Here is a 19194-nt window from a genome sequence, read left to right as displayed (position 1 = left end):
TTAGCAATTAGGTGTTGAAATTTCCACATGCTGTTCAGACAAATAGTAATAATGAAATGTCTTCTCATTGAGCTAAACTGTTAGATGCTTCCACTGACAGATTCTCTTTTTAAGGGCTATGTTTCAGGGGCAGCAAGCAACTGGCATTCTTGAAATCTGGATGCAGGTGCTAAGTATCTATGAAAGTCCCCAAAAGTTCTTGCTATTGTTATTTCTTCATTTTGGCAGAACATGTTGGAAAGTGCACGCTTAGACTTGGGAAAACATGTACAAAGCTACATGTTTAGTCATGCTTGTCTTATCATAAAAGTTTCTATGAATTTTCTACCTTTTCCATAATATTCCATCATTAATTGTTCCTGAAAAACCTTGAGTTGTGGTCTTGTAGAATTGTATAGGTAATGGTTGAAATGTAGATAATTCTAAAAGGAGAAACCACCTCATTCTTGGAAATTTTTTTTTGCTTTTTTGCAGAGTGGTGTTTGTGAAACCAGCTAATTTGATTCAATTCTTTTGGAATCTACTTTCCTAGTATCATATCTATGCAAGATTTCATCATGGGAAATGGCTGTTACAACATAGTGGCTACTGTGCTGTTGGTCATGAATTTTGAGAGGACAAGATCAATAACACAGGATTCCTGTAGTAACTGTCCAGCTGGTAAGAACCAAATTAACATGTGTGTTTGATCTGTTCTGTTGAAAACGTGGTTCAGTTAGTCTAGTAGTCAGGGTTAATGAGCTCTGTTTTAATGATCTTTTCTTCATTCATTTACAAATATTTCTTGGATCCTACATCATAGCTGTGTGAATGCAGCCATGTCATTTAATCTCTTGCACCCCAGCCTCATCATCTGGGGATAGTAAGAGAACCTATTTCACGGGATTTCTTGGAGGATCATATGATGGGCTTAGAACAGTGCATGGCACATGGTGAGACCTCAGTAAATGTTAGCTTTGTGTGTGGGGACCTGTGCTCAGTCTGGGGGTGCAGCAGGCTTAACAGAGGGCAGAGAGGCAGACACATTTAAATTTTAATGAATGAAAGAGATTGATCTCCTCCTGAGTCTGGTCATATTGATCTCCTGGATCAATCGAGAGAAATCATTCTGTTTTATTCAATAAAGGGAATGATTCCCTTTCTGTTGATTTATTTGGTGCACTATCTATACTTTGTTATTTCTAATTCTGTGATTATGCTAAGGGCAATCTTGCAAATGTATAATTTTTAGAAGTCAATCAACAAAATAAAGTCTATCATTGAGACTTTATTGGTAGAAACTAATCACTGTTTCACATTCTAGTTTTCTTGTGACCTTCATTATGCTCCGAGTGATGACTGTCCCTTGTCAAACATGTAAAGCTATTATCTACCCTCCTTAGGTAATTTCTGCGGGAAAGACAAGAATCAGATTTGCCTTCCCTGTCCTCCAAATAGTTTCTCCAGCACAAGTGGACAAAAGACCTGTGATATATGCAGGCAATGTCAAGGTATGAGTTGAAAGATGTATTCTTCATCCGGATACATGTTGGGAAGACAAGCTTTTATTCCCTAGTCTGCTGATCTCTACTGAAAGTCTTAAGTTTCAAAGATGCTGGTTCCTCTGTTGATAAGCAGGTCCAGTAAAATAACTTACTATAACAGCAATTATTTGTGGATTGAGCTTTTTAAATATTAGAGGAAACATTTAAGAGAGAAATTTTTATTTATTTATTTATTTATTTATTTATTTATTTTTATTGATGTTTTAATGGTTTTTAACATTGTGAAATTTTGGGTTGTGCATTTTTGTTGGTCCATCACCATATATATGACTCCCTTCACCCCTTGTGCCCACCCCCCACCCCCACTGCCCCTGGTAACCACAGTACAGTTTTCTCTGTCCATGTGTTGGTTTATATTCCACATATGAGTGAGATCATACAGTGTTTGTCTTAAGAGAGAAATTTTTAATGTACAAAATGTAAAAATGCCTTCTATAGAGATTTAAAAGTAAATTCTACATTCTAAGATCATTAGAAACATTATAAGTAGAGTGAGCACAGTTTTTATTGCAGAACATAAATTTGCTTCCTGGGTTCAGAGGTCGAGTGTAATGTAACATTGGGAGAACTTTCTAGGTGTTTTCAGGACCAAGAAGGCTTGCTCCCCCACCAGCAATGCAGAGTGCGAGTGCATCTCGGGATTCCACTGCTTAGGGGCAGGATGCACCATGTGTGAACAAGATTGTAAACAAGGTCAAGAATTAACCAAAGAGGGTAGGTTTGCTCTTCTTCAATCTATCACCAGTTTGTTATCTAGACATCGGTAATTAGCTTAGGTCTTGGTCCTTTGAATATACAGTAAAGCACAGACTTGTAGCACCTTAAAATAACAAGCAATGAACTGCTGAGTCAAGTATATGATATTCACAAAATTGTTTTTCAATCAATGGAAATACTTTAAAATCACATTTTCTATTCACCAGGACCATGCATTTTCATACATTGTATACATATATATACAATACTCTGTGTACAATTAGAATAAAAACTTTAGTCATCTTGGGGTTTCATTTCAAGAAGAATTGTTGAACAATCTGTGTAGATTGTATTAAGTTAATGACTTTATTATTACGTCATTATGTTCATCATATAATAATATTAAAAAATAGTTGTTCATCACTAATAAAATTCAAGAAGAATTGTTGAACAATCTGTATAGATTGTGTTAAGTTAACTTTGTTATTATGTGATTATGTTCATCAGAGGGAAAGTTATGAAATGATAAAAATGGTTCCTTTTTTATTATTGCTTTACTTTTTATGCAAGGTTGTCAAGACTGTTGCTTTGGGACGTTTAATGATCAGAAACGCGGTGTCTGTCGACCCTGGACAAAGTATGTATACTTTCTTTTAGCTTACAAAATAAAGAATCTATGTTAACTTTTTTAAAGACAAGGAACGTTGTCACTGGAGCTTTTTTGTCTATCAAGTGTAGACACAGATTGTCCTACTAATAGGCAGTGTGGGAACAATGTGAAGCAATAGTGACTTGGCACACAAAGTGAGCATCTTCTCCAGAAATGACGCCCAGAGCATCCAGATCCGATTTGCTGGTGAAATTTTGTTACTGTCTGCCCCAGGGTTCTTTTGTTTCCTTCTGATCTCTTTGCTGCCTCTTACTTCCCTAATTGATCAGCTCGCCTTCCAGTGTGCAATGCCAGCACTGAGAATGATATAGAAGGAGGGGAAAGTATGTTTCCTACCCTCGAAAACCTACCATGTACTTGTGCAAACAAGACCATCACAGATAGTAAAACAGCCAGTGGTGTACATGGGAATATTCCTGTTGACTTGCGTGATCTGGGCCAGAGCTATCAAAGTGTGGTCTGCAGACAGGCACTGGCCCATGAGCAGTTTGCTGTCTGTCCACAGCAAGAGCAGCACAGGCATGGAGAGTAAGCAGTGAGAACTGCCAAGGCAGTTGGCAGAGTTGTGTGTATCTGTCGACTCTAATAATAAAAACTTAGATCTTGTATTTTGTATGCCTTTGTTCTTTTGTCATTTGATTTTCTTACTAGAAAATCATTTTTATTATCATCTATTTTTATTATTATCGTTATCATCATTTACATTCTTATGATGGTTTACAAAAGCATTAGTTTGTAACAGATTGGGAAGTTTTCTTTCTTAAGAAAAGGTCTTTCAACACAAATAATCCAAAGTCAGTCTGCATGGAAAGTTGGGGCTTTGGAGAATGGGTGGGTTTGGGTTAGGTAAAGAGACGAGGGAAAAGATGTAAGAGCAACGATGATGATGATGATGGTGATGGTGACAATGATGATGATGGTGTTAGCTACTTACTGGGAGTGGGTCAGGCACGTGGAAGTGTGTCCCTGGGGTCATTCGTTTGCTCTCCGCAACAGTCCTGGGAACATGCGTATCTTATTTTGAGATGAGAAAACTGAGGCTTAGAGAGATTCCTAACTTGCCCAAGGTCATTCTGCAAAGAGACAGACCCAGGGCTCAAACCCTGGTCTGTCTGAGGCCAAGACGTCACAGGGTTAAGAACTCTAACCCTCATGCTAACTCATCTGTCTTTCATATGTGCCGGAGATGGTCAAGTATGCTTGAAAAGTTAGGGGTGTGAGACTAACCCGGCAAAACAGTCTGAACTGAGCTGTCGTGGAACAAGGCTCTCCAGCCCGGGAAAGAAAGAAGAATCCAGTTAGGTGGGTAGAGCTGGGAGAACTGTGGACAGCCGGGAAAGCTGAGTGAAAGCTGGAGGAAGCCAGATGGTCAAGGGGAAGTTTTTCAAAATATCTTTATGAACCTAGACTCACACGTTTAGTCACTAGGTTGCTTTACTGCGTATAAAATGTCACTGTTTTTAGTTAGAATGACCTGTACCTGAACTAATCATTTGAACTCTTCGTTGGACTGTCTAAGCTGTTCTTTGGATGGAAAGTCTGTACTCGTGAATGGGACGAAGGAACGCGACGTGGTGTGTGGACCAACGTCCGCCGACTTCTCTCCAGGTACATCCTGCACCACCACACCTGCCCCCTCGGGAGTGCCACGTAGCTGGTTTGTTGCTGTTAAATCGAAGCAAATGTACCGTGGCCATTATGATTGGAATCTAAGTCACCCCCATATCACGATATCTTACTTCTCTGCCCACGACAGGCACCTCCAGAACGCCTCCCTTCTTTTACCCAGGAATCAAGGGACATCCGTTTTTCTCAGGTGTTTGTCACTTAGTCTAAGATACACATTAGTAAGCAGACCAAGGTGAGACTTGACCCAAGCAGATACCACACCTTTGCTAATGCCAAGTAAAGGGGGTTACAGATTCCATATTTCCTATATGCTAGAAGGGCCAAACAGCTTAATTTTTGTGAACCTCTAGGAAAAGTATTAAAGTTTGTTTTTTTAAGTTTTCTTAATACGCAGGCAAGTTTACTAAGTTAGCTGGTTGAAGATGCCCAAGGCACCTCTTCTCCTCATGTTTAGGGGTTTACAAATGTAAATATAAATATGAGTATGTTTGCAAAGTTATATTTTTACAGGCATTTCTCCTTTTGCAGGAGGTCACACCCCCCAGCTCATCATCTTTCTCGCATTGACGTCATCTACGGCATTGTTCCTGGTGTTCTTCCTCGTGCTCCGTTTCTCTGTTGTTAAACAGGGCAGAAAGAAACTCCTGTATATATTCAAACAACGTAAGACTAACATAAAAGTATTAGATATTAGTGTTTGGAGGCAAGGCTTTTTACAATAGAAAGGAAACGATGATTTTTTTTTTAAGTTATAGAAACTAGGTTAGTATAGCACAGTGGTATCAAACAGGGGCAATTTTGCCCCCAAGGGGACATTTGGCAATGTCTGGAGATGGTTTAGGTGGTCACAACTCAGGGGAGTGGGGAGGGAGTGCGACTGGCATCTAGTGAGTGGAGGCCGGCGATGCTGCTAAAATTCCTACAATGCGCAGGACAGCCCCCAGCAGAGAGTTATCCAGCCCCCAGGTCAATAGTGCTGAGGTGGACAGAGCTGGTGATAGAACATAATCCAAGGCTTCTGGAAAAGGATAATTCACGTATGCTTCGGTCTTGGATAACTCTGTGTGTGTGTGGTGTGTGTGCACGTGAACGTGCGTACATGCACTCACACACGTGCACACATGCACGTACAGCCAGTCCATTGTGCATACAGAACACTGGCAAAGAGGAATCAGAAAATAATGTTTGCCCCCTCCAGTACTGCTCCTCTGGCTGATAAACGGCCTTAATCTGAGCTAGATCACGACTTGAGGAAAGACACAGAGAACTAGGAGGGAGTTTGAAGTGCGTTTAATGAAATGGATTATTATGACACCAATTTGGATTAAAGGAGAAATTTCCTTTCTTTTCATTTTTTTTTTTTTTTTGAGGAAGACCAGACCTGAGCTAACATCCGTTGCCAATCCTCCTCTTTTTTGCTGAGGAAGACTGGCCCTAGGCTAACATCCATGCCCATCTTCCTCTACTTTATATGGGACGCCGCCACAGCATGGCTTGACAAGCGGTGCCTAGGTGCGTGCCTGGATCCGACCCTGTGAACCCCCTGCCGCCAAAGTGGAGCCCGCGCACTTAACTGCTATGCCACCGGGCTGGCCCTGAGAAATTTCAATAATGGGTTCCATTCATTAAACAAGATACTAACTAAGAAGGAACTCAGCAGGTGCCTGGCACAGAGGCAGCACTCACTAAACGAAAGCTATTAATATTTATTCAAAAAAGTCTAGGGGCTAGACCCATGGCATAGCGCGCTCCGCTACTGGCGGCCCGGGTTTGGATCCCGGGCGGGCACCAACGCACCGCTTGTCCGGCCATGCTGAGGCCACGTCCCACATACAGCAACTAGAAGGATGTGCAGCTATGACATACAACTATCTACTGGGGCTTTGGGGGAAAAAAAGGAAGAGGATTGGCAATAGATGTTAGCTCAGAGCCAGTCTTCCTTAGCAAAAAGAGGAGGATTGGCATGGATGTTAGCTCAGGGCTGATCTCCCTCACAAAAAAAAAAAAAAAAAGGTTCTTTTGAAAGCAATGTAAAACCTTTTTACATTGTGAAATATACAGAAAAAATGCATACATGTAAAGTCTAACAAAGTGTTGTAAAATGAACACCTGTGTCACCCTACCCGGGTCAAGAAATAGAACATTATCTGCTCCCTGGACGTGCTTCACGAACTCCTTTCAGATGAAAGCCCTCTATCCCCACCAGCACTAACCACATCTAGATTTTTATGGTCTTCACTTCCGTGCTCTTATTTATGGTTTTGCTACCTAACAACACAGTCTAATTCGGCTGCGTGTGGGCTTCATACAAGTGGAATCACACTGTGCTATCTGTTCTGCATTTTCTTTCTTTCACTCAACGCTGTATCTTGGTGACTCTTCCAAGTGCTGCATTTGTCTTTGGTTGATTTCCACTGTTGAATGCTCTTCTGTTGAACAACTGATCACAGTTTGTTTACCCAGTCCGGTATTGATGGACACTTGGGTTGTTTCCAGTTTGGGGCTATTACAGACAATGATGTTTGAATAGTTTTGTCTACGTATCTCAGTACACATAAGGACGTGTTTCTGTTTTGTTTTTGTTTTCTTAACTTACGAATAAAATTGCTGAGATGTGAGGAACGTGAATCTTGGTCCTTAGTAGATGCACCAAACTGTTTTCCAGAATGGTGGGACCCCATTTACACTTCCCCAGCAGTGTATGAGGGTTCCTTTTGCTCCAATCCCTGCCAACACTTGATATTACCAGATTTCTTAATTTTTATCTGTCTGGTGGGTGGATAGTAGTATCTCATTGTGGTTTTAATTTGCATTTCCCTGATGACTTGTGAGATTGGATATCTTTTCATGTTATATTGGCCATCTGGACTTCCTCTCTTGTGAAGTGCCTGATCGAGGCTTTTGAGCATTTTTCCATTGGGTTGTCTGTTTTTTTCTTATTAATTTATGGGTATTCTTTAGTCCACAGTTCATTTGCTGCAATTATCTTTTCCTACTCTGTGGTTCGCTCTTTGATTCTCTTATTGAGGTCTAAATTTCTGATTTAAACCTCTAAGCTCTCACCTAAACCTCTGATTTAAAGAACTATCATTCTCATCTTCACCCCAAACTATGATAAAGCTCTTTATAAAATGCTTTTCAAAATTATTTATGAGTAATTAGTGAGTTGCGATGGAACTGTAATCCATTTAAAAAAAACTTTATTTTTAAAACTTAACACTTTGAAATAATTTTAGATTCACAGGAAATTGTAAAGACAGTACAGAAAAGTCTCATGTGCCATTCATGGGGTTGCAGCTTATGTAAGTTTAGCACCATATCAAAACCAGGCAATTGACATTGGCACACTGTGTGTATAGTGTATGTCATTTTATCACATGCGTAGATTGGTGTAACCACCAGCGCAATCAAAATACAGAACTATTCCAGCATCCCAAAGATCTCCCTCCTGCTAGGCCTTTATAGTCACATCCACTCCCTCTCCCCCCACCACCCCTAACCCATGGCAACCACAATTCTGTTTTCCATCTCTACAATTTTGTCAGTTCAAGAATGTTATATAAATAGAATCATTCAATATATAAATGGATCATAAATATGTGACCTTTTAAAATTAGCTTTTATCACTCATCTTAATGCGGTTGAGACCCATCTGAGTTGTTGTGTGTTTTAATAGTTCATTCTTTTTTATTGCTGACTAGTATTCCGTGGTGTGGTTGTACCAGTCACCTACTGAGAGACATTTTGGTTGTTTCTAGTTTTTGATTATTGTGTACAAAGTCACTATGAATAATCATGCACAGGTTTTGTGTGGACATAAGTTTTCATATCTCTAAGATAAATGGCCAGGGTGCAATTCCTGGGTTGTACGGTAAGTGTATGTTTATTTTTTTAAGAAACTGCCAAACTATTTTCCAGAGGAGTTGTACCATTTAACTTTCCACCAGCAATGCATGAGAGATCCAGTTTCTCCTCATCCTTGCCAACATTTTGTATTGCCACAATTTCTTATTTCAGCTCTTTTAACAGGCATACAGTAATAGCTCATTGTGGTCTTAATTTTTCTTTCCCTAAGAATTGAACATCTTTTGTTGTACTTATTTTCCATCTGTATATCTTCTTTTTGTCGTGTGTGAGGAAGATTAGCCCTGAGCTAACGTTCAATGCCAATCCTCCTCTTTTTTTTTTTTTTGCTGAGGAAGATTGGCCCTGGGCTAACATCTATGCCCATCTTCCTCTACTTTATATGGGACACCACCACAGCATGGCTTGACAAGCAGTGTGTCAGTGCGTGCCCAGGATCCAAACCCTTGAACCCTGGGCTGGTGCAGCAGAATGCGCGCACTTAAACACTGTGCCACCAGGCCAGTCCCTGTATATCTTCTTCAGTGAAATGTTCCTTCATGTCTTTTGCCAGTTTTCTAATTGGATTGTTTGTTTATTTTACTGTTGACATTTGAGAGTTCTTCATATCTTCTAGATATGAGTCCTTTGTCACATATGTGGTTTGTAAATATTTTCTCCCTGTCCAGAGCTTGCCTTTTCATCCTCTTCACAGCGTCTTCTGCAGAGAAAAGGTTTTTAATTTTGATGCAGTCCAATTTGCCAATATTTTTCATTTTTGGAGTCATGTCTAAGAACTCTTCACCAAGTTCTAGGTTGCAAAGATTTAGATTTTCTCTTATGTTATCTTTCACAATTAAATCTATTGTTCATTTTTAGTTAAGTTTTGTGTAAGATGGGAGAGGTTTAGATCAAGTTTATGTTTTTGCCTATGGATGTCCAATTGCTTCAGCATCGTTTGTTGAAAACATTATCCTTCCTCCATTGAATTTCTTTTGTGCCTTTGTCAAAAATCAGTTGGCTGTGCTTGTGTGGGGCTATTTCTGCTTTCTCTCTTCTGTTCCACTCATCTATGTGTTTATTCTTCTGCCAATACCGCATAGTTTTGATCATGGTATCTATAAAACAAGTCTTGAAATTGGGTAGAGTGTAGAGTGATTCCTCCTGCTTTATTCTTCTTTTTCAAAATTGTTTTAGCTATTCTAGTTCCTTTGCATTTCCATATAAATTTTAGATAATCTTATCTGTATATACAGAAAGTCAGTTGGGATTCTGATAGCAATTGTGTTAAAGGTGTGTATCAATTTGGGGAGAATTGACATCTTTACTATGTTAAGTATTCCTATCCATGAACATGATATGTCTCTCCATTTATGTGTCTTTTCTTTGATTTCTTTCATCAGCATTTTGTAGTTTTCAGCATACAAGTCTTGTACATCTTTTGTTAAATTTAGGCCTTAGTATTTAATTTTTTTAAATAATTGCAAATGGTGTTGTATCATTTTGGTTTCCACGTGTTCATTGCTGGTATATAGGAATACAATTGATTTTTTTGTTTTGTTTTGTTTTGTTTTCTGGTGAGGAAGATTAGCCCTGAGCTAACATCTGTTGCCAATCCTCCTCTTTTTTTGCTGAGGAAGATTGGCCCTGGGCTAACATCCATGCCCATCTTCCTCTACTTTATATGTGGGACACCTGCCACAGCATGGCTTGATAAGCGGTGCATAGGTCTGTGCCCAGGATCTGAACCTGTGAACCCCGGGCCGCTGAAGCAGAGCACGTGAACTTAACCACTATGCCACTGGGCCGGCCCCTATGATTGATTTCTGCCGATTGATTTTGTATCCTATGATTTTGCTGAACTCAATTATTAGTTCTAGGAGTATTTTGTATATTCTTTGGGATTTTCTACATAAACTATAATGTCATCTGAAAATAGGCACAGTTGTTTTTTTTCCCCATCTGTAATGACTTTTATTTCTTTTTCTTGCCTTATTGCACTGGCTAGAACTTCCAGTACTATGTTGAATAAGAGTGATGACAGTGAACATCCTTGCCTTGCTCCTAATTTTAGGGGGAAAGCTTCAGTCTTTTACCAGTAAGTATGATGTGAGCTGTAGATTTTTAGTAGATCTTCTTTATCAAATTTAGGAAATTCCTCCTCTGTTTTGTTTTCTGAGAATTTTTAAAAAAATCGTGAATGAGTGTTAAGTTTTGTCAAGTGCTTTTTCTGCATCAATTAATGTGATCATGTAATTTTTCTTCATTAGCCTGTTAAGATAGTGTATTACATAAACTTATTTTTGAATATTGAACCAGCCTTGCATCCCTGGACTAAACTCCACTTGGTCATAGTATATAATTCTTTTTATATATTGCTGAATTCTGCTGGCTAATATTTTGTTAAGAATTTTTGCAGCTATATATTGGTCTGTGGTTTTATTTTCTAGTACTGTCTTTATCTGGTTTTAGTATCAGAGTAATACTGGTTTCATCAAATAAGTTGGGACATTTTCCCTCTTCTATTTTCTGGAAGAGATTTATAGAACTGGTGTTAATTCTTCTTTAAACAATTGGTAGAATTCTCTAGTGAAACTGTCTGGAGCTAGAGATTTTCTTTTTGGAGATTTTTAACTACAAATGTAATTTCCTTAATAATTATAGGTCTATTTATTTAATTCATATCGAGTGAGTTGTGGTAGTTTGTGTTTTTTGAGGAATTGGTCCTTTTCATCTAAGTTATCCAATTTATGTGTTGCAGTTATCCATAGTATTACCTTATTATCCTTTTGCTGTCTGCAGGGTCTATAGTGATATCACCTACTGATATTGATAATGTGTGTCTTCTCTCTTCTTTCTGTATCAGTCTTGTTAGAGATTTGTCAATTTTATTGATCTTTTCAAAGAACCAGCTCTTTGTTTCATTGATTTCCTCTATTGTTTTTATTTCACTATTTTCTGCTTTTACTTTTATTATATCCTTCCTTCTGCTTGCTTTGGATTTATTTTGCTCTTGTTTTTCTATTGAGGTGGAAGCTTATATGATAGATTTGAGACTTTTCCTCTTTTCTAACATAAGAATTTCACATTATAAATTTTCTTCTCAGTATGTGACCCATAAATTTTGATATGTTGTTTTTTTATTTTCATTCAGTTTAATGTATTTTTGTATTTCCCTTGAGACTTCCTCTTTAACCCATTGATTATTTAAAAGTGTGTTTTTTAGTTTCCAAGTGTTTGGTGATTTTCCTGTTTTGGTGATTTTCCTGTTTTCTTTCTGTTATTGATGTCTGATTTAATACCATTATAGTCAGAAGACACACTCTGTATGATTTCAGTTCTTTTAAATTTGTTGAAGGGGCTGGCCCGCTGGCACAAGTGGTTAAGTGCACACTCTCTGCTGCGGTGGCCCGGGGTTCACTGGTTCGGATCCCGGGCATGCACTGACGCACTGCTTGTCAAGCCATGCTGTGGCACTGTCCCATATATAGATGTTAGCCCAGGGCCAGTCTTCCTCAGCAAAAAAAAAAAAAGAGATTGGCAGATGTTAGCTCAGGGCTGATCTTCCTCACACAAAAAAATAAATAAATAAAATAAATTTGTTGAGGTTTGTATCACGGCCCAGGATACAGTCTATCCTGCTATATGTTCTAAGGACACTTGAAAAGAATGTGTATTCTGCTGTCAGGTGGAGTGTTCTATAAATATTGATTTGATCATATTGATTGATGACTTGTTGAGTTCTATATCCTTGCTGACTTCTTGTCTAGTTGTTCTATCAACTGTTGGGAGAGGGCCATTTAATTCTTCAAATATAATCGTGGATTTGTGTATTTCTCTTTTCAGTTTTATCAGGTTTTGCTTCACCTATTTTGCAACTCTATTGTTTGGTGTACAGTAGTCCCTCCTTTTCTGTGGTTTCACTTTCCACAGTTTCAGTTACCCATAGTCAACCATGGTCCAAAAATATTAAATGGAAAATTCCAGAAATAATTCCTAAGTTTTAAATTGCACACTGTTCTGAGAAGCATGATGAAATCTTGTGCTGTCCCACTCCATCCTTCACCTCACTTCGTCTCATCACAGGGGCGTTGTATCATCTCACACCATCACAAGAAGAGTGGGTACAGCACAATAAGATATTGTGAGAGAGAGAGAGACCACATTCACATAATTTTTATTACAATATACTGTTATAATTGTTCTATTTTATTATTAGTTATTGTTGTTAATCTCTTACTGTGCCTAACTTGTAAATTAAACTTTATTATAGGGATGTATGTATAGGAAAAACATAGTATGTGTAGGGTTCAGGACTGTCTGTGGTTTGAGGCATCCACTGGGGGTCTTGAATGTATCCCCTGTGGATAAGGGGGGACTGCTGTATACACATTTAGTATTGCTATGTCTTCTTGGTGAATTGACTCTTTCATAATTATGTCAAGTTCCTCTCTGTGTTTGGTAATTTTTTTGGCTTTGAAGTCTACTTTATCAGTTATTAATATAGCCATTTCTGCTTTTTTTAAATTAATATATATGTGATATATCTTTTTGCATCCTTTTACTTTCAACTTCCCTACATTTTTATATTTGAAGTGAATTTCTTGTAAACAACATATAGGGGTCATTCTACCAATCTCTGTCTTTTAATTGGTGTGTTTAAACCATGCATATTTAGTGTAATTATTTATGTGTGAAGGCTTAAGGTGCCATTTTATTTTTTTGTTTTTTGTTTGCTTTCTCTGGTTTTCATTTCTCTGTTTTGTTTTTTTCTGCATTCTTGTGGATTACTAAAAATTAATTCCATTTTTAGAATTCCATCTTGATTTATCTGTAGTTTTTTGAGTATGTCTCTCTGTACGTCTCTTGTAACGGTTGCTTCTCTCTGGCTGCTTTCAAGATTTTTTCTTTGCCTTTTGTTTTCAGAACTTCAAATATGATGCATCTTGGTGTGAATTTCTTTGATTTATCCTATTTGGGATTCACTCAGCTTCTTGAATCTGTAAGCTTATGCCTTTTTCTGGATTTGGGTAATTTTCAGCCATTATTTCTCCAAATACTTTTTCAGCCCTACTCTCTTTCTTCTCTTCTTCCAGGACTCCAATGACATGAATATTAAGTCTTTTGTTATAGTCCTACATGTCCCTGACACTCTGTTAATTTTTTTTCTAGTGTTTTCTCTCTGTTGTTCAGATTAGGTAATGATTCTTTCCTCTGTCCTTCCCATTATGTTGCTGAGCCCATTCATTGATTTCTAAAATTTCAGTTATTGTAATTTTTCCGTTATAAAATTGCCACCTGGTTCTTTTTAAAATATCTTCTATTTCTTTTTCACTTGTTTCAAACGTGTTTCCAATTGCTTGTTGAAGCATCTTTATGTTGGCTGCCTTAAAGTCCTTGCCAGATAATTCTGATATCTATATCATCTAGATGTGAGCATCTGTTGTTTATTCTTATTCAAATTGAGATCTTCCTGATTCTTAGAATGACAAGTGATTTTTGATTGAAACCCAGACATTTTGGATATGATGTTATCAGATTCTGGATCTAATTGGAAGCTTGTATTTATTTTGGCTTCCTCTAACACCACACTCCAGCAGAAGAAGGAGAAGTCCAGTTTCTACACTGGATCTCCTGGAGATGAGGGGCTCCTTGTTATTGCTAGACATGTGTGGAGTTCAGGCTCCCCACTGAGTTTCTGCTGATAACACCCTCGCTGGGATGAGGAAAGACACTTTGTTACTCTCTCCAGGTGGCCTCCACTGACATTGAAGAAGTGAGAAGGGGGTGGCCTCCTTGCTGCTGAGCAGCAGTGAAGTCTTGGCTCTCCACTAGGCCTCCTCTGATACTACCCTCGTGAGGAGAGGGAGGTGAGCCTTGATACAACTTGGCAAGAGTGGAAGTCTAGGCTCTCCACTTGGCCTTTGCTAGTTGGCTTGGGTGTGGGGGCCACAGTTTTTTCTGTGATGTTTTTCTAGTGTAGAGTGATTATTATCTAAAAGTTTTCAGTCTTGCTATGCCACTCCTTTCCTGGTTTTGTAGCTAGCAAGAGCCGACTTTTCTTGGGGCATTTTTTTAGTCTACATCCATCAGCATTTCTAGGTTGCTGACTTCTCCAGTTCCCAGTCTGGAGCATACGAGGCAGAAAGAAAACCAGGGAACTCATGCCTATGTTCTTCTTGGGTCCCAAGATCCTTAGCTGGTCTGCCTTCTTCTCTCCACCTTTCAGATTTTTCTCATGTTTGTTGTATATAAAATGTCTGGAGTCTTCAGTGATACCTAGCAGGAAGAATGGGAAAAAGTATGACTACTTCATCTTTCCAGAAGCAGATTTCCATTTTAAAATTAATCCTTGATGCTATTTCAAAAGAAAAAAGACGTCCTATTGGTATTTCTGAATGTCTTGCCAGTTTCTCATAAGTTCTTGGAGATAGTGTGGTTGTTGGGTTTTGGTTATTCTTTATGGTAACAAGCATGTAAAATTGGAGTAGGGCCTTTTGCTTTGTCAGGCTATAAAAAAATATCTTCTTAGGATTAAAGATTGCTCAGCAGTAACACAAATACTTCACACTAATGTGTAAAAGAACACCTGGAAACTAATGCATAAATCAGTTCTTTAATTACTAATATATGGAAGTAATGAGAGTATGTTTAACATCTTGAAGCCAAAAGCATTCAAAAGAAACTATGTAATGTGTAATCTAAGTAACCCTCAAGACTAAAATATGTGCTGCTGAATTGAAACTATAGTTACGTTTGGGATATGACTAATTTTATGCTATAGTCATTCATGCTCAAGACTGTTTTTAGCCATTGTAGAAAATAAAGAAAATAGTTTTTCAGGACCAATAAGAGTATTGAGTAAAAAGAAAAAAATCTTGAATAATCTTGAGAAAAAGTTTGTGCTTGCTAATACCTCTCTTGTCAATGAGTTTGTTCAAATTAAAGTTGAGAATATTTGCTACTTAGAGATGTTCTGCAACTGTGATTTATGGAAAATAGATGTTAAATGATTAAAACAGACAACAAAAGTTGTGTCTTTTTTTTTGTTTATTGCAGTAACATTGGTTTATAACATTGTATATATTTCAGGTGTACATCATTATACTTCTATCTCTGCATAGATAAAGTTAAGTGTCTTTTAAATTACTTTTTAGCATTTATGAGACCAGCACAAACTGCCCAAGAGGAAGATGCCTGTAGCTGCCGATTTCCAGAAGAAGAAGAAGGAGAATGCGAACTGTGAAGCAGAAATCCAAAAAACTGTTGGGACTCTCTTGAGAAGAATCGAAGGAGAAACACGAGCCACGCGCTATCATATCTTTCTAAATTGAAAAATACCATCTTGGATAAGACACAGGATTACCCCCTACAAGTTTTTTCCAAATGTTAATGAGTTGGCCTTTAAAAATGTACCACTTTTAACAGAACAGAAGTGTGAGACACAGCTGGTGGTAAAGGGGCATTTTCTAGATACTGCTTAACAGGCTTGAGCTAGTTTTTTTTGAAATCCAAAGAGAATTATATTTTAAATTTAATCATGTATGCCAATGGTTTAGCTAAAATTATAATCAAAATAATTCACTTTTTTTCTGTGTGCTAATATAACATCTGACAATAAGCCATAAGATGCATGAAATATCCCCAACCAAATGTTCTACTGATTCAGTATTCAACACAGTGACCCCCCCCCCCCACTATGAGGAGGAGAATGACAACAGTGCCCAAGTTTGGGGTCAAGGGCAAAAATCTCAGATCTTGAGGAAGAGTTCTGGAAGGAGTTCGTAAGTCCCCGCATGCACCATGATATCTCCCTCCTCGCATCTGCTTTTGTCCTGCTCTCCACTGAGCCAGGGCTTATGTTTCTTTAATTCTTAAAAATTTTAAAAATAATATTTGAAATACATAAAAAGTGAAATAAGTATGAAGCACACCATGAACCCAACCAGAGCACTAGCGAAGGATCTGCCAACTCCCAAGGGCCAAATCTGAGACGCCACGTGTCTTTGTATGGCTTAGAAGCTAAGAATGGTTTTTATATGTTTAAATGGTTAAAAAAAATCAAACGAAGAATAATGCCTTATGACATGTAAAACTATATGAAACTCAAATTCAAATTTCAGAGGCTGTAAATGAAGTTTTATTGAAACACACAGCCACACACATTTATTTACATATTGTCTAAGGTGGTCTTTGCATTTCAACAGCAGAGTTGACTAGTTGTGATAGAGACTGTATAGCCCACAAAGCCTAGAATATTTGCTATCTGACCTTTTATAGGGTCAAAGTCAAGGTCAGAGTATCCATTTGTGGGCTGTTTCCCTCTCTCATCTTCTACCTCCCCCCCCACCCCCCCCGGGCCACCTCTCTCATGAATGTTGTCTATCATTTTCTTGCTTTAAAAAAATCATTTATCATATAATTATGTACCCTAAAACTATATTATTTAATTTTGCTTATTTTTGAGCTTTCTGAAAATGGTCTGTACTGTATGGAGACCTCTGCGACTTGCTTTGGTCACTCAAAATTATATTTATAAGAGTCATTCATGTTGTTGTATGTAGCTAGAATGCATTCATTTTGACTGCTGTATGATTTTGCAAATATACCATAATTTATCATCCATTCTCTGAGGACATTTGGGTTGTTTCCAGGTTTTTTTCAGTTATGATTAATGTTGCTATGAATGTTCTTTTGTGTGTCTCCTGTGCAAGAGTGTCTCCAGGGAAACTTCTTTACAATGAAACTGTTGGATCTTAGGGCAAATGAGTGTTCAACATTATGAGCTAGTACTTGTATCAATAAAGATATGCTAAGTTATGCAGAAATAACAAATGACCCCCCCAAATCTTAATGGATTACAACAAAACAACAGAGGTGCATTTCTTGCTGTCGTTACATGCCCACTGCAGGCTGGCTGTGGCTTTGTTCCACGCTATTTCACTCTGGGACGTAGGTGGAGGGAGCAGCTTCTATTTGGAATGTTGGCCGTCTCATGGCAAAGGAATACATGTCACTCTGCTCCTATGTAGTTGATTAGACTCCAACTTTTAGAGCAAGTCACGAATCCAAACTGGGCATCAATAGGGCAGAAAGTATAATCTTCACTCAGGGAGGGGCAGAAAATATTTCTGATCAATAAAGAGTCCACTGCAATATTGAAATGCTTTTCAAAGTGGTTGTTCTAATTCATGCTCCTCTCAGCAGTGTATAAGTGTTCATTGATCCCGTATCCACTTGATATGGAACCAAGTGGGCTCACCTCCTGGTGAGTTACCTAAGACTCTACACCAGTGGAGGTTGTCTCACAAAGTAAAGTGTATTTGTAGCAAATAGGAGGCCATGAGGAATCATTTGCAAAGTCAAAGCATCCCTAAACAAAGGGAAGCAGGAACTTTTATTTTGGTTGGGAAATGAATATTTAAAAGGGAGAGGCTGGTGCACTGCAGATTATGGTAATGAGGCTTACTCTTCTCCTGAAGAGATCTTTGCATTAAAAATAAGGCAAGGTCACGGGCGTAGCTCTTGCAGGGAGGCTTGATTAGCTTCAGGGTGGTTGCTGGTCGTGTCTCCTTAACATAAAAAGTTAAATGCTTCCAAAGCCACCTTTGAGTTCCTTGGGGCACTAGTTGGTGACAAATCCCCCCTCTAGTTTTATCCTGCTCCTCATTATTGAGGGGTACAGGTCAAAGGTCCATCTTCTGTAGCTGATCCCTGCTGAGCATGGGCATTGTCATAGGGACCAGTAGGAGCAGAATTTATAGCTAATCTTCAAATAGGTTTGTGGGTCACCAGAGGCATAGCCCCAAATTGTTTGTAACAACCATTTGTAATTTTATGGCCTCCATGTGTTCAGGAACTGGGCATACTTGCCCCCCTTTCCCGGTCCAGATTCCACTAGCTCTTTATAGTCTAGCTACTGGGTTGCCCATTTCTCTGATGGACCCAATGTTGCTGCCCAGGAACATGCAACCTCCTTGTAAGCATACTGCACCTAAATGATATGGGGTTGGTTAGGATCCAGGGCAGAGCCTGGGGTGGATAGCCAGTCATTATTTATCTGCATAGTGTCACTGAAACAAGAGTTTCAAATCAGAGAGTGGTTTTCAGGAAAACTCAGAGTCATCAATTGTCTGTGATGATCTCTCTTGATGTTCAGGCGTGGGCGCCTTTTTTACCCATCTGTGGTGGATCCAAGGGGTGACTACTTAGAAAAGAATGCTTCAGCAATTCTGATCCTATCTCACAGTCCTTTTGAAACTTAAAGAAGTTTCATAGTCCAGAAGCTGAGTGGTAGGTTCCATCTCACTGAACACATCTCTTAGTCCTGATAATAGATCAGTCCAGTTAAGTTCATTTTAGAAGGCAGTGATGCACATGGGCTCCCAAAGTTAGGACTATATTGTGGAAGCAAGCAATCAGGTATTTAATAAGAAACATTTCTATGGAAACAAAAGAAAAACAAGGTCAATGGTTGGAGTAAATTATAAACCAGTTTCTGAGTTCAGAGGACAGCCAGTTAAGAAGATTTCTAGATGTCAGTGTTGAAGCATCTTTTGCAGCTTAAAATGTCTCTGATGATGTCATCCTGCATTTAGATATCTTTCTGAGTGCCTTACACAGCAACAGACATGAATCTCTTAAGTTTATATCAAGTCCTCCAGCTTCAGTTTCCAAGGCTTCAGGAAAAAGTGCAGGTTCAGTTCTCAATGATTCCAAGTGAAAATGATGGGAAAATTGAAAACGTTACTTTGGAGATTTGTAGCCAGATATTTCAGGAGATTAGAAGAATTCAGGATCCAGTCCAGTTAA

At 38.5% G+C, this 19194-nt stretch overlaps 1 protein-coding gene across 1 annotated transcript; it reads left to right on the top strand.

The window, feature by feature from the left end:
- The first annotated feature begins 515 nt into the window (after window positions 1–515).
- Window positions 516–16355, top strand: TNFRSF9 (TNF receptor superfamily member 9). Its single transcript, XM_058552010.1, has 7 exons — window positions 516–660; window positions 1383–1490; window positions 2121–2258; window positions 2811–2877; window positions 4430–4518; window positions 5068–5202; window positions 15540–16355. The coding sequence occupies exons 1-7, from the start codon at window positions 543–545 to the stop codon at window positions 15626–15628; spliced, it is 744 nt and encodes a 247-aa protein (XP_058407993.1). The 5' UTR covers window positions 516–542; the 3' UTR covers window positions 15629–16355.
- The last annotated feature ends 2839 nt before the right edge of the window (window positions 16356–19194 follow it).

The sequence above is a fragment of the Diceros bicornis genome, chromosome 13, assembly GCF_020826845.1.
Source record: "Diceros bicornis minor isolate mBicDic1 chromosome 13, mDicBic1.mat.cur, whole genome shotgun sequence".
Taxonomy (NCBI): domain Eukaryota; kingdom Metazoa; phylum Chordata; class Mammalia; order Perissodactyla; family Rhinocerotidae; genus Diceros; species Diceros bicornis.
Note: the sequence above shows the minus strand (reverse complement) of the source record. Positions and strands in the feature narration are given on the sequence as shown.